The sequence below is a fragment of the Serinus canaria genome, chromosome 5, assembly GCF_022539315.1.
Source record: "Serinus canaria isolate serCan28SL12 chromosome 5, serCan2020, whole genome shotgun sequence".
Lineage (NCBI taxonomy): Eukaryota > Metazoa > Chordata > Aves > Passeriformes > Fringillidae > Serinus > Serinus canaria.
This window is the reverse complement of record NC_066319.1, coordinates 3,480,269-3,493,764: the sequence shown is the minus strand read 5'-3', so window position 1 is coordinate 3,493,764 and position 13,496 is coordinate 3,480,269. Positions and strand designations below refer to the sequence as shown.

The 13,496-nt window shown below is 38.9% G+C and overlaps 1 protein-coding gene across 1 annotated transcript in view; it reads right to left on the bottom strand.

Annotated features, from left to right (window-relative positions):
- The window catches only part of PRMT3 (protein arginine methyltransferase 3), a 55,006-nt gene that overhangs the window by 28,738 nt on the left and 12,772 nt on the right, over window positions 1–13,496 (bottom strand). Inside the window, exons 8-9 of the mRNA XM_030239848.2 lie at window positions 10,844–10,965; window positions 7,919–8,018 (exon numbers count right to left, since the gene is read on the bottom strand). Of these exons, the coding sequence (XP_030095708.2) occupies window positions 7,919–8,018; window positions 10,844–10,965 (222 nt within the window). The remainder of the gene's footprint in view (window positions 1–7,918; window positions 8,019–10,843; window positions 10,966–13,496) is intronic.

Here is a 13,496-nt window from a genome sequence, read left to right as displayed (position 1 = left end):
CTCAAACTAAGTGAAAAGTTGCAGGTATTGATTTTTTAGTAATAACTGTGAGGTTCCAAGAAAAATAAAAATAAAAACAAAAAACAAACTAAAAAGCCTTTCCCCTTCTGATCTGCAAGTAACACTGAAACTATTGTCAGAGAAAGGTCAAATGGAATCCATCTTTGCTGCTTCATACCTGCAACCTCATGGTACCCTGCATCACCCTCGGCAGAGCTCACTAAGAGAGGTGGAAATAAATCATGTACCAAACATTGGTTCTCTGGGTGTTCTACATCATCTAGCAGCATCCAGACTTGCAAAATTTCCAGGATAAAAATGGTAACAACTAGATTTGCACAGGGCTTTTTTGTGTTGGAATTAATTTTATGAAATAGGACGCTGTTATTGGTGTTTAGAATAATTTATTGTAAACTTCAGTGAGTCGTTTTCTGAAACAGGGAAAAATTCCTTATTTGAATATTTGGGATACTAAAAAACTCAAAATAGAAGTATCAAACAAAATTAACATTTTATAGAGAACATCCCCTTTCTCAACTATTTCTAAAGAAACTGCACATTTATGAGATATACAGCCCTTTGTTTTGCCATTGATATACTGATTTTATACCGTTCCTGTCCTCTATGCCTGAGCATCGTCGCTACTCAGTACTGGAACATATTTCATCTACATCCTCACAACACCAAATCAATTCAGACAAACACCAACAAAGGTTTTGAATTCTCATTTCACTTAAAACACAGCTTAGCCACATGGCTTGATTTAGTTGGCAAGAATAAAACTGACAACTGAAGTCCAGACTTTGGACCTGCAGTCCTACAAGCTGCAGCAGATGTTATGATGTTAGGAAAAGTTTCTTCACTGAAATGAAGAAACGGACCAGGCTTGCCCAGGGCAGCCCTGGAGGGACCTAAAAGTCATGTGAATGTGACACCAGGGGACATGGTTTAGTGCTGGACTTTGAAGTGCTGGGTTGGATGCAATGATCTTAAAAAAATGCTTAAACTTCAGAATTGCTAATAAGTGCCATTTTCTGCAGCCTTCAGAACAAAAAAAAAAACAAAATTGAAAACCCCAGAAACTTGAAGCATGACTTGTAATCGAAGAGACCACCGTGGAAATAATGGCCATGTCATTTTCTCAATCTGTTTCTTCTGGTAATAGTTCTTCACTGAGAACTTTTCTTCCCAATCTTGCCTGTTCTACTTTACTGCCCAACTTCTGTACATCCTTAGAATAAGTCCCAGAAGGAAGACTACTGTTTTGTGAGCAATGGGGTTGTAAGCTTTGCTGAACAGCTGAAAATGCCTGCAGCTCCAGTTGCATCAGGCAGGAATAATGTGATGCCCACAGCAAGCCAAAAGCACAGCATGGAACCACAGCTTTCTTTTTTACACAGTTAAAAATAGAATATGTTTAGCTCACAAAAAGTATTTTTAGATGCCTTTAACTGAAAATGAGTTGTTTTCACAGTATTTTAAAGGTAACCTCTAGGACACATTGAAGACTGGTCACAAGCAAGAGTCAATTATTCACAAAATGACATCTTTATGGATTAGGTCTTCAGTTCCTTCCTTTGCCACTAACTATGCCTGCCAACCTGTGCAAGGAGTACAGCTGCAAAACACTCTCTCAGGAGAAATACAGAGAAATTCTCACCATTCTTTCCCTGACCTTTTCACTCTGGCACTGCTGGTTCTCCACCCACTCCCAGTTTTCTCTCTCCCCCATTCATTATAGCATTTCTTTAAGTTACATAAACCATCAATGGTACTGAATCAAGTCATTTACTACTTGCACCAAAACATTTTGCTCAGTGTGCTGTGATCATCTGTAGTGTAAGTCAGAATGCAATTTCACAGCCTACTGCCCCACCTGTAGGGGAGCTTTCTGGAAAAAAGAATTACACCTGACATTTTATCCTGGGATGCTGTGGGGAACTCTTGCTTCACTCCCCAAAATGGCCAAGGGTTTATTTTTTCTTCAGCATGTAGTGACATCCTCAAAATCAATCACTGCAAAGAGATCTCTCTGATACAAATCTGTGAGCTGCATATTCTTAGTACAATCTTGATAGTGGCTAAACTAAGATACATAAAAGGTGACATTCTCTGTGAAAGACAACCCAAATGCACAGAACAGCTTAAATTTTATGTTGCCCCATGCCGTGCTTTCTACTGAAAAGCTGGCCATATCCTTCTCAGAAGGAACATAAACTCCTTATTTTTTGTATTTGCAAAGCTGAAACGAAATGTTCTCCAGCTAACAACAAAGGCCCATATAAACAGATCTGGACAGGAACAGAAATCCAGCACTGTAACTCTGTTCAAGCACACTGCTCTGCCCTGCCTCATGTCTGCCCAAGGAGACACCCACTGAGCCCCTCAAATCCATTAGCAATGTGAATATTGCTACATTTCTTATATACCCTTTTATGTCTGTATTCTGTGTTCCTAACAGAATTATAAAAGCTCCCAGATCTTTAATGCCTTAATATTTTGCATTGATAATTTTTTCCCTAATATTCAAATATTCTACAGCACTGTCGTATTCATTTTCATTTTAATTCAAAGCTACATAAAATATTTTCCCAACTGATCAAAATATAAGTATTCAAGTTCTTTTAGCTTTAGTGTTTCAGTATTTACATGATAATCTCTGTAGAGAAAGAGATTAAATTCTTTAAAAGCATCAAAAGGTGGATTAGCATGTTTACAACAGCAAGAATTAGCAGAATTGCTGGTGCAGCTGAAAAAAAAACTTGTGTAAAGATAGAATTTGGAAGCATTGTTTAACTACTTGAATAAGCATTTGAGTTTCCCCTCCACTTCCTATCAAAGATGCATTTTATTATTTTCTATAACATGACTGAACCTGGTCTGGTTCTCCAGGTTCCCTAAGGCCCAATCCTGAACATTTAATGAGCTGAAAAACAGCTATCAAATCATGGGCCCAGAGAGTCGACTTTACCTTTTTTAATCCCCAGAGGTACAAAAAAAGTGCATTATTGTCTTAAACTGAAGTTTTCAACTACAAGATTTCCACTGGCCTGCAGAGTAAAGCAAGTTACAGAAGGCACGCAACATAGACTGGACAACAGATTCTGATCTCTAACACAAAATCTAATCTGGCATTAACAAATGCACAAAACTGATGTGGTCCACTCTATATCATGAAAAAATATTGTTTATTTGACAAAATTCCCTCCAAACCTGCAGCACACAAATGACAAGCAGCAGCTACACATAACCACTTCAGCATGCTCTGCTGCAGCACCACCTCCCACATGCTAACTTTGCCTTCATGCTGATCTCTCATGTACATTTTAATTAAAAAAAAAAAAGAGGAAGTAATTCATTACTGACAGAGCAAGCTCACAAATGTCAGCATCACAGCTTGACTTTGTCATTCTGCACACCCTGTTGTTTCATTAAACAAATAAAAGGAAGAACAGCAAATGGGAAGATGTGAAGAGCAGAAATGTGATCCCCATTACTAGTGTTGCTAAACAAAAAAAAAAAAAATCATGCAAGGAAAAAACTGTGTATCTCTCACAGAAATAGGGGAAAGGAGAAAGGAGAGAAAAGATGGTTTCCAGTGTTTCAGACGTGTTCACTTCCTTGTCTTTTCCCAAGATCTTGAATGCCTCTGTTCACAGCCCATCCTCATGTATTTTCAAAATTAATTTTTAAAAAACAGAAAGAAATACAAAGAAAGAGAAGTAAAAGGAGAAAAGAAAATATTAGCTATCTGACCTAAGACATGATTGAAAGACAAGTACTGGGTTGTATGCTAAGTGTATTTTAATCTGACAGTCCATCTCTTCCCCACTTGTATCTTGTATAACTCTGCTGCACATTCAGTACCAGAAAGCACTGCATTTAAAAAAAAACAATTTATGAGTCCATGCTGTACATTGTATTTGAGAAACCATCTCAGGCAATTGTCTCTCATAGTAGAGCCCCTTTACAAACAAGAAATGCAGATATTCTCAAGTGACTAAAACTAGCAACCTTTAGCTTTATAGTTTTAGCTAGAGAAAGGAAGCAACAACAATAATGATGGCAAGAAAAATCTGCACACAGATGCAGCTGTGCAAGAACATTCCAGAAAAGCATTGCATAGATTGTTTCTTTCTGCACTCATCTTTTCAATAAGCAGCCCACAAAGTTTACAATTACTCTACCTAAATGTGGGAGCAATAATTCAGTCACTTTTGTATGTTATATTTTCCTGCCCAGGAATACATCTAAGTCTACACCCTGAACAAGAAGAAAGGGATTTATCTGTAGGACTTATGATACAGTCAGACAAGTAACAAAATATGAGAGCCTGATACTAGTATATAAATCTTCAGTTAAACAAATTAAGGTTTTTAAAGGTTGCACATATCAGAGCTCTAGGCAGACAGGCAGGCAGGGTGATGCTTTAGAAGCTTGCAATCCTGATAAAACCCATGAAACAGTCCTGGACATGGAAAACTCCACAAAAACAAGGTCAGCAGTGGTATTTTATATAAAATCCACATGTTCTTATTTCCAAAAAACCTTTCTCCAAGAAGTGACAGATTTCCTCCTTAGAGAATCTGTTTGGTTATTGGCACAGACTATTACCTGGCCATTTTTGTAACCTTTCTCAAGGCAATGTGGTTCACTGGGTGAAGTGGCCCTTCAGCCCATCTACTCTCCCTGGTGCTCCTGGCTCATAGCACACAAGAAGTCCCTTGTGTCAGGTTGCAGACTCCACTGAAGTTTTGCTAAAAACAATGTCCAGCTGTCTCTGGAGTGAAAGCCTGAACAGCTTTAAAGTCCAAGCACGTCGTCTTCTTATTTCAAAAGTTCCAAACCTTCTTGCTGATGTCTCATGGGCAGCTCCTCCCAGCACTGCCTCCTTCTTCACAGCCAGCAAACTCCATCTCTCTCCTCACCCAGCTAACCCACTCTTTTGTAGAATCTTCTTATTGGACACAGCTGTGGCCTGTTAAGGGCAGGTCTGTTCCTAATCTCTGGTGATTGGCACAGCTGCAGCTCCTCAGGTGTGAGACTGCCTTCTGCACTATCTTTATTTCCTTACAGTCTATCCCTCCACATCCAAGGAGCCCTCAATCTTCAGCAACCTCCCTTTTGGACACCAAGAGAACATCTCAGAGCTCTTCACACCTCCCACTGCCTTCCTCTGTGTTTTACACACTGGGTTGAATTGAACACAGTCACAGAAATGTCCTGGTCTGATGCTGACATTGTCAAAAACACACACTTCAGATGTCACAAGCTGAATTTAGAATGTTACAAACATGTTCACTGCTAATTTCTTTCCAAGGCTTAAATAAAACCAATGAAGGTACAGCTGCTCTTCATTCAGCCTCTAAACCTGGAACACGAAAAAAACATATCCAGAGGAATTTAAATTGGCAAAGTATTATTTTGGAAGATGGTAAGTATGCATTTGAAATACAAATTTCTACAAAGACACACATGCACTCACGCACAACTGATATTTAAGATGCTTCTCCCATTTTTCCATAATTTAAGGGAACAAATTTATAAATGAAAGAGAGAGAAGAATAACAAGCAGTTTGTGGCAGTCATAGGTCACTTCTGCAATTAAGTAAATGATCATTAGAAACCATCACACTGAGATGCTCATAATGCAATGCTGTATATTTTACAAGACACTGCTCTATGTGACAGCTTTTTCAGGAAGCCTAATCTAAAAACAATCCTGGGAGAATGCAGTATTTTTCCTCTCTCTTGCCTCATACTTGTTTTTAATTTTCTGATGTTCCAGCCACAGCTCTACAAAAAAAAAAAAAGCTTATTGTTTACTGGTCTTAAGCAGCATTCTGTACCAAGCAAAACAAAGCTATGGCTCCACCAAAGGACTGATATTCACTAATCTAAAAGCAGTTTGTTTTCTAAACAGAAACAGCAACTTTTCATATTTTTGTTACAAAGAAAAGCATGAGAATTTTCCTGCCAGTCCATACAGATTCTCTGCATAAAGAAGCAAAATCTGACATATACCGAATTCTTTTTCGCTCTCATGCTCACATATTAAGAACTCATTTCACACTGTATCATGTAGGGAAGGAAATGAAAAAGCAAATTCACACAAGAAAGCCAGACAAAGAAGACTCTTCATCCACGTTAGACAGAATAATGCTCCTTTGTGGACAGTGTTGGAACATTGTGTACCCTGTCCAGCTATCAATCTTACTCCCACAGCATTGTCCTCTTTATCTCTGTCATGCAGTAACCTATTAAACTCCTAACACTCCTAAATATTTAGAATACCTTATTAACTGAAGTGCACATGGCTGTGTAATTTTGACATAAAAAAGGTAAATTAGCACACAAAAGAAAAATATTCAACATTCAATACTTTGTTTCTTAAAGAGCTGAGTCTTGAAATAATTTAGTTCATCTTAGAGGCACGGATTTACAACATGACTTCAGCTCACCTGTCCAGGTTCCCTTTAAAACCACATCTTGGGCTCCAGAAGGAGAAATGTGATGTTGGGAACATTAATCTTGGTGCACATATTAGGCAGCTGATCAGAAGTTTCTCTGAAAAAACTATAATTACATTTCTAGTGAAGCCACCATACTGTCAGAAATCACCAACCATAATGTGCTATTTTTAAATCACTGGTTTAAGCCAATGCCTTAAACTATCCTTGAAACCACTGACCTCAACACTAAATTAAGCTCATGCTTCAAATAACGTACATCACAGCAGTGCAGGAAAAACTGCAGATTTCTAATTTCTAGTTCACTGACACATGTAATATTAAACAAATATATACAAAAAAAGGCAAACCAATTCATCTTCATCTTTCCCTGAAAGACAGGTAGATACATATGGAGTCACAGTGAGTGCATGACCCCCCCACCAAAGGCCATTGTATATAACAGAACAGCCACAGTTTGTTAAAAAAAGAAACAAACCCCACAATGAAACAAGTAACATTGAATATAAGCTTTCAATCCCGATCTTAAATTTCAGGCAGAAAGGAATTTTCAAGTTCCAGCAGCTGGAAGTAACATGAAGAAAACCTGTGCTTTGAAGTGCTTTTTGAAGGCCTGTGATATGAGGATACTGAAGCAGAGGTTCACAAAAAACCAGCTTAAAGAGATGTTTCCTACCTCATTTTTGATAGGGAACAAGCATTCCTAAGTCACTATGAAATGAAACTCAGGCTGGCACTGGGTTTTGTAACACAGATTTCTTTATTAGGATTAATGGCAGGTAGCAAGGACAGGGGTGTAACTGGTCAGCTACTGGCCACCACACAAAAAAGGTAACAGGCCAACAGCTGAAATCCAGGGGATTCCAGGAGATGGCTCATTTAGACACTGCTGTCCATCACACTTCTTTTGTACTTCTGAATCAGGGTTCTTACTGTCATGCTGAAACTCAGCAAAGAAAAGCAACATTGTTTTCAAGCTCTCCCAGTATTTGCACATTTCCAGAGGCAGCACCTCCCTTCCTTATCCCCTTTCCTGCACTGTCAGGAGAGTCCTTACCTGAATTTGCAGACTGAAGGTATTTTACCTATCAGAATGAGCTGGCTAGATGACTGACATAATATTTCTCCATTACTTTCACCTGAGCAGCCACAACAGTATGACTTAGTGCTTTACAGATTTCCAAACCAACTTTGTACCAGAAACTTGCTGCAGCTAGAGAAGCTCTAGTGTACTCGGAGAAGCTTGACTTGAAAGAGCTTGAGCAAGAGGGACCAGGAATTGTGTCCGAGTATCACATAAACAGGACTGCCATCCCATTTCTGACATTGTCAAAGACACTGCTGGAATCATGACAGATCCTTTGGTTAAAAAAAACCCAACTTTTCAAATGAAATAAAACACATCTTTTTCCTGAAAATAACTTGAAACGAATACCCGTGGACCTTACCATCCATTCAGATATAATTACATCCACTTTTTCCAAAGGCAGATCAACTTCCTCAATTCTTCCTTTGACTAATGTAATAATCTTTTCAAGTTTATTTAATCTGCAAGTCAAAACATAAACAAATTAGTTTTTATTTCCAATTTATGCTGTCAAGAGAGCTATACTGATGGCTATATTTCGCATTCTTCCTCTCACAAACTTTTTGGTTTAACTAATCAAGAATGTACTATTCCTCAGTTTTATTTCAGAGGGAACATTTCCAAGTAGCTAAAAATTGCAGCAGATTTAGTGCCAGGAGAAGATGGCAGGCAGTACATCTGTATACCTCCAACGTGCCACGCATGCAAATAGGCAAGCTTCAGAAACCAGGAAAACAGAGAAGATAATTTAAAACTGCTGGTCCTCTTTATTTAGAAGTTGCTTGTTTCCATTTCTCCTCCTCTGACCTCCACAGCAATCAGAGCCTACTCACCACACCAGGACGGCAATGGAAATTAACTTCCTTACAAAGCTGTTTTGCATGACTCGGTTTTTTATTTAACCAAACCAGCTGCAAAGTCACTGAGAACAGAGCTTCCCTCTAAATCAGTACTACACTTACTGCACAGTCAAGGCACCCTGCCCACTGGGATTTGGGCAAATGCACCTGCAGTGTTCAGTACCTGCAGGGAGCAGGGATTAGCTCACACGCACGTCATGGTACAACCATCCTGCGTAAGGAGGGAGGGACTGGGACAGGACTGCAGGTTTTGAAACAAGAACTGCATGGTAGTGAAATTAGTAAGTGTGTAAATGCTTGAAATGTACTGCTTTTCTTCTTGGCAAACCATATTAGTCTTTCTTGCACTTATCTTTATTACCATGGCTGTTCTTGCAGAGGGCAGAAAAGTATTCTCACCACAGAAATTTATCTTCCCACCGCAGTTCTTATCTCTGCTCCTTCCCTCCCTCTCCTGATATCTTACTCTTACATTCTGTCTGGCTTTCAATGCAGACCAGTAATGACATTAAAAATTCAATCTAAGAGACAACAGAAGAATGAAAGGAGGGAAAGGAGAAGGTCAAAGGGCTCCTTGAACACTTGGGCTATTGCAAAGACAAATTAAATCGTCTACACAGGACAGTTTTCTGTTAGGGTATAGCAGTTCATTACTAACATCACATTCAATGGTCTAAACAGAAGGAAAATCAGAAGTTCAAAGTGAGGAATGTTAAAGAGCTACCACCCACAACAATAATTTAAGAAGAACTAAAAGAGATCTAAAGATAACTTTCTAAAGGACCACATCCAAGGACATGATTTAAAACAACAGAGAGGAAAAGGATTAATTCACTACATACTTGTTTTCAATTATCATGCTTTAAAAAACCCAAACAATGTAGTTTACACGTTGTAGGAAAAACTGAGATGTTATTTAGGAAGTCTGCTTCAACTTTCTATTCTAGCTTAACAGTGATGAATGACAAAAATCAAGTATTGCACTGTGCTAGAAATTTGACAGGGACTATTCACGGCAAGAAAAAGAAAGGCAATCATTTAGTTTAAAGTAAGTTTATTTTTAAGGCTACTCAGGCTATGCATTCTGATTCACTTACACACATGGGCTGCACTGTTTCCAGTAATAAGCATGCTAGAAATTAACCTGAATTCTGGGAAGGACAAAAGCATTGAGCACACATTTGAACCACAGGTGGAAGTGTGCCCCAAGAGTCATTTTTTAAGCTACAGAGTTGGTTAGTGTTCCAATAAATATGTTATTCCACTGCAACTTTGTCACCTTTATTCCTTTAGGAAAAGTAGCTTTAAACAGACAAATATAAATTGTTCTGATGTGAACTGCAGACTTTAATGTGAATTGCACCTTTTATAGGAGAAAGTACCTATAAATGTGCAGCCTTACTGATTACTGGATGCATACTTCGAGTGGCAATTCATCACTCTTAAGAGTTTAAGAGTTTTGATCCATTGGTTTTCTAAGAGACCTGCCCTTCTCCTCCCCAAAGAATAATACATATTGACTGTTACTTCTACTGTCCCCTAAGTATAAATAACACTCAAAAGACTTTGTGCACTTTTTGAAAGTTAAAACACCCCTAAATTTGTAATCTAGTACATTAGATACAAAACACTATTTCACATCTGCAACCATTCTGAAGATGTCAGGAACTCAGAGGAAAAGTTCTCTTTAAGGAATGAGTTCTTATGCCAGAGAAGTATTTTAGTCAAACATGCATTTAATGTTTAACATGGTGCTTTTCCCAAGCAGATATTTGAGTAATTTTACAGCATCCAAGTGCGCAGTGCTGCACCACCAATGTGTGAGTGGTACCTAACAAATTCCCTACAGACAACATTACTTCTGTTCCACTTGACGTTGCACAAAAAGAAACCTGTCATTCCCAAATTCTTCAGTATCTACCTGGGTTTTATTCTCACAGCTGCTCTTACAAAATCATCCTAAATGAAAAAATATACAGGCTTCAGCTATCAGCAGTGCACATGGACACTTACACTCCTCCTACCTCATCCTAGGAAATCCTTTGTAAGTCTTCATATGTCACTGCTTGATTTTTAGATTAGCTCAGCCTCCCCAAATATCCTCCACAGGCAAATTAGTGACACGTGGAGTGCATGAATGACCGAGGAGATGGGTCTAGACCATGAGGTTCAAGAGTTGAGAGGAGGAGTACAAATCCTAACTGGCAGCCAGGTACCAGAGGTGGCCCTCAGGGCTCAGTGCTGGTTCTGATACTAAGGAACACCTTTAGAGACCTAAGTGGACAAGATGCACCCTCAGCACTGCTGAATTAGGGGAGAATAGCTGACAGGGTAGGCCTTTTATTTTCTGTAACACAGACAAATTATAGAAATTCTTTTAAATTCCTACAAAGAAACAGAAAACTAACAACCACAACTTCTCCTACCTAATGATGTCCATGGCCTGATAGATGATTTCAGATTGGTCAACTCCAATCACTTTCTTGGCACCCGCTTTGGCAGCAAACATGGAGAGAATTCCAGTTCCACAGCCAACATCCAAAACCACCTGAGAGGAATAAATGAAAGCAAAACAATCTTATTTTCCTTGCTATGAGTTTTCTACACTTCTTTCTGCATCAGTGAGATGGCATATTCCAACAGAAGGCACCAAGTCTTACTGTTACATGCAGAGACATCCAAGTCAAACTGCAGTTTTAACTCCCACTCTACCACAAGGAAGCCCACTAATTCCAGCTGCATATTCACCCAGTCCCGTGGGAAACACCTAAAATGCTACATGAAGAGGAAAAAAAGGAAATTAGAGCCTGAACAATTTTAATCATTGAATCACTAATAATTGAACTGAGAAAACATATTCTAGCTGCAGTTTTTAATGAAAAGTCTATTCAGAAACTTTATTTAGGAATCCTCTGCTAGACATGGTCACACTGCCTCAAAACAGCTATGGCTCAAGATGACTAAATTTTAAAATGGTCACTGGAACAGTTTTAACACCTGGAAATATCTTCTGTTTGGCACTGTTTATAATCAAAATAGAGTGAAAAAAAATCCAGTTAAGATGGAATCCCTAGAGTTTTCATGAAAGAGTGAATTTCACCACTACAGCTGGAAAAAGTATGCCATAAGATCCATGGAAATGCATGGGTTTTTGTATATCACATATCAGCTACTACAGGAAGACTGAAAAGTTAAAAACTGTGAAGCAACTAGGAAAAGAGCACCAAATTGATGACAAAGTGGAGTTGAGCTGCCAGCAGTTTAAAGCTTCACAGATATTTTACCAAGTAGCATTTTTCAGGCCTTCCTATTGTAACAATGTATTTCTTGTAACTGCTGGAAATTCTCAACAGCTAAAAACCTAATGAATGTGTTACAGTAGATTTTTAAGCTGAGTTCCAGGCTTGATGTTTTCACAGAATCTCTGGAGATTCTGAGGGTGTATTTTATTGCACTGGCCAGATCATCAATGGTCTTATTGTTAGACTCATAGCTGATATGAGTCTAACATAAGCTTTACTAATGGTGTTAAAAAACTCACAGCACTAAATCTAAAAATGTTCTGAAGTCTGAAAATCAAAATAAATTTTCTAAACACTACATAGAGTCACTCATCTCATGTACAGCATTTAAACATGAACAGAATCAGAACAGTAAAGAATGAACTTACTTTCCCATACATAAGAGCTAAAATGAAAGTACAACTTAAAACATACTTAACAAGAACACTGGGTCAGAATTACCAGTTATAGAATTTATTAGAAAGGAAAACTGATTTCACTGTCTCTTCTCCTCACAGCACAGAGTGCTGTAAAATCTACCCTCACAGCTTTCATTATATTAAACATTTTTCCAAAGAAGGCATCAAATTCCTCACTGATCAATCCCATATTTGAAAACTATAATCCCATTTTACAAAATATTTTAAAAAATACAAAAAATAAGGCAATAATGCACCCTGCTGCTGCTACACTTTCCAGTGTATCAGCTACTGATCACTCTCACTTTGGGACAAGAAAACCTTGCATTTCACCTGACAAAGAGCTGCAAAGCAAATACTGGCATGCTCTGCACCTCAGGTCTGCCTGCCCTCCTTGTATACAATTCTAGCCATTCTGAGGATGGATACAGAACAATGATCCTGAAGCCAGTATGAACAAAACCAGCTGCTCATCCTTAGCAGTACAGCATAAGGGAGCTGCTGCTCTGGTGGCCTGGGAAGCAGTGACTGGAATGGTCTAAACCTGTCTCTGCAGAGCCACTTAAAGCCTGGAAACAAACTAAAAACCATCAGTATTATGACCTTCCACAGCAGCTTGTGCAGAGGGAAGGGAAGTTGTGGACAGAGTTACTTGTTCCACCTGCAACTGTTCTGTAGCTGTGTTTCAAAAGGAGTCAACTCTACAGCTCAGAAGGTGAGAGCATGTTGTGGCTACAGAAATTCCTAAACTGTGAATCTGCTGGAGACAGGAATAGAAAATAAAAATCAATATTCTTGCAGCTGCTGAAATCTCACACCCTCCAACATCACCTAACATTTCACCTATGGTAGTTAACAAAATCACTGAGCCATGACAGCTGGAAGTCACAGCCAAAAATAAACCACTGTGAAAGAATCATCTTGATGTACAGTTGCATGAAAGAGAGCAATCACCACAAATTGGAAAAAAATCAAAACAGACACCACGTTGGACAGCTGCCCCGGTCACTTAAAAACCCAGATGGAACTCATCTAGCCTTAGGCAGGGGATGGGATGGAAGAGAGGCACTGGAGGGAAAACATCCAAGCTGGAATATGTGTGAGGAAGGGAAAGACAAGCAGAGTGATCATCAATTAGCCTAAGGACAAGGGTCTACAGCCCACACGTTCTTGCCGTGATCACATATGGCCTCCCAGCAAAGAGCTGGAGCAGCTGCACGGGTGATTTTACTACACCACAACACACTGCAGCCTCACAGCCTCCTCTGCAGTCTAAGCAAAAGTGAGATCCTGCTTTAAACTCAGAAAAACAGGAGGCCAGGGACTTTGGCCAACTAAATTCATTTCATCAATGAACTCTTAGTAGGACAGTAGTTTAA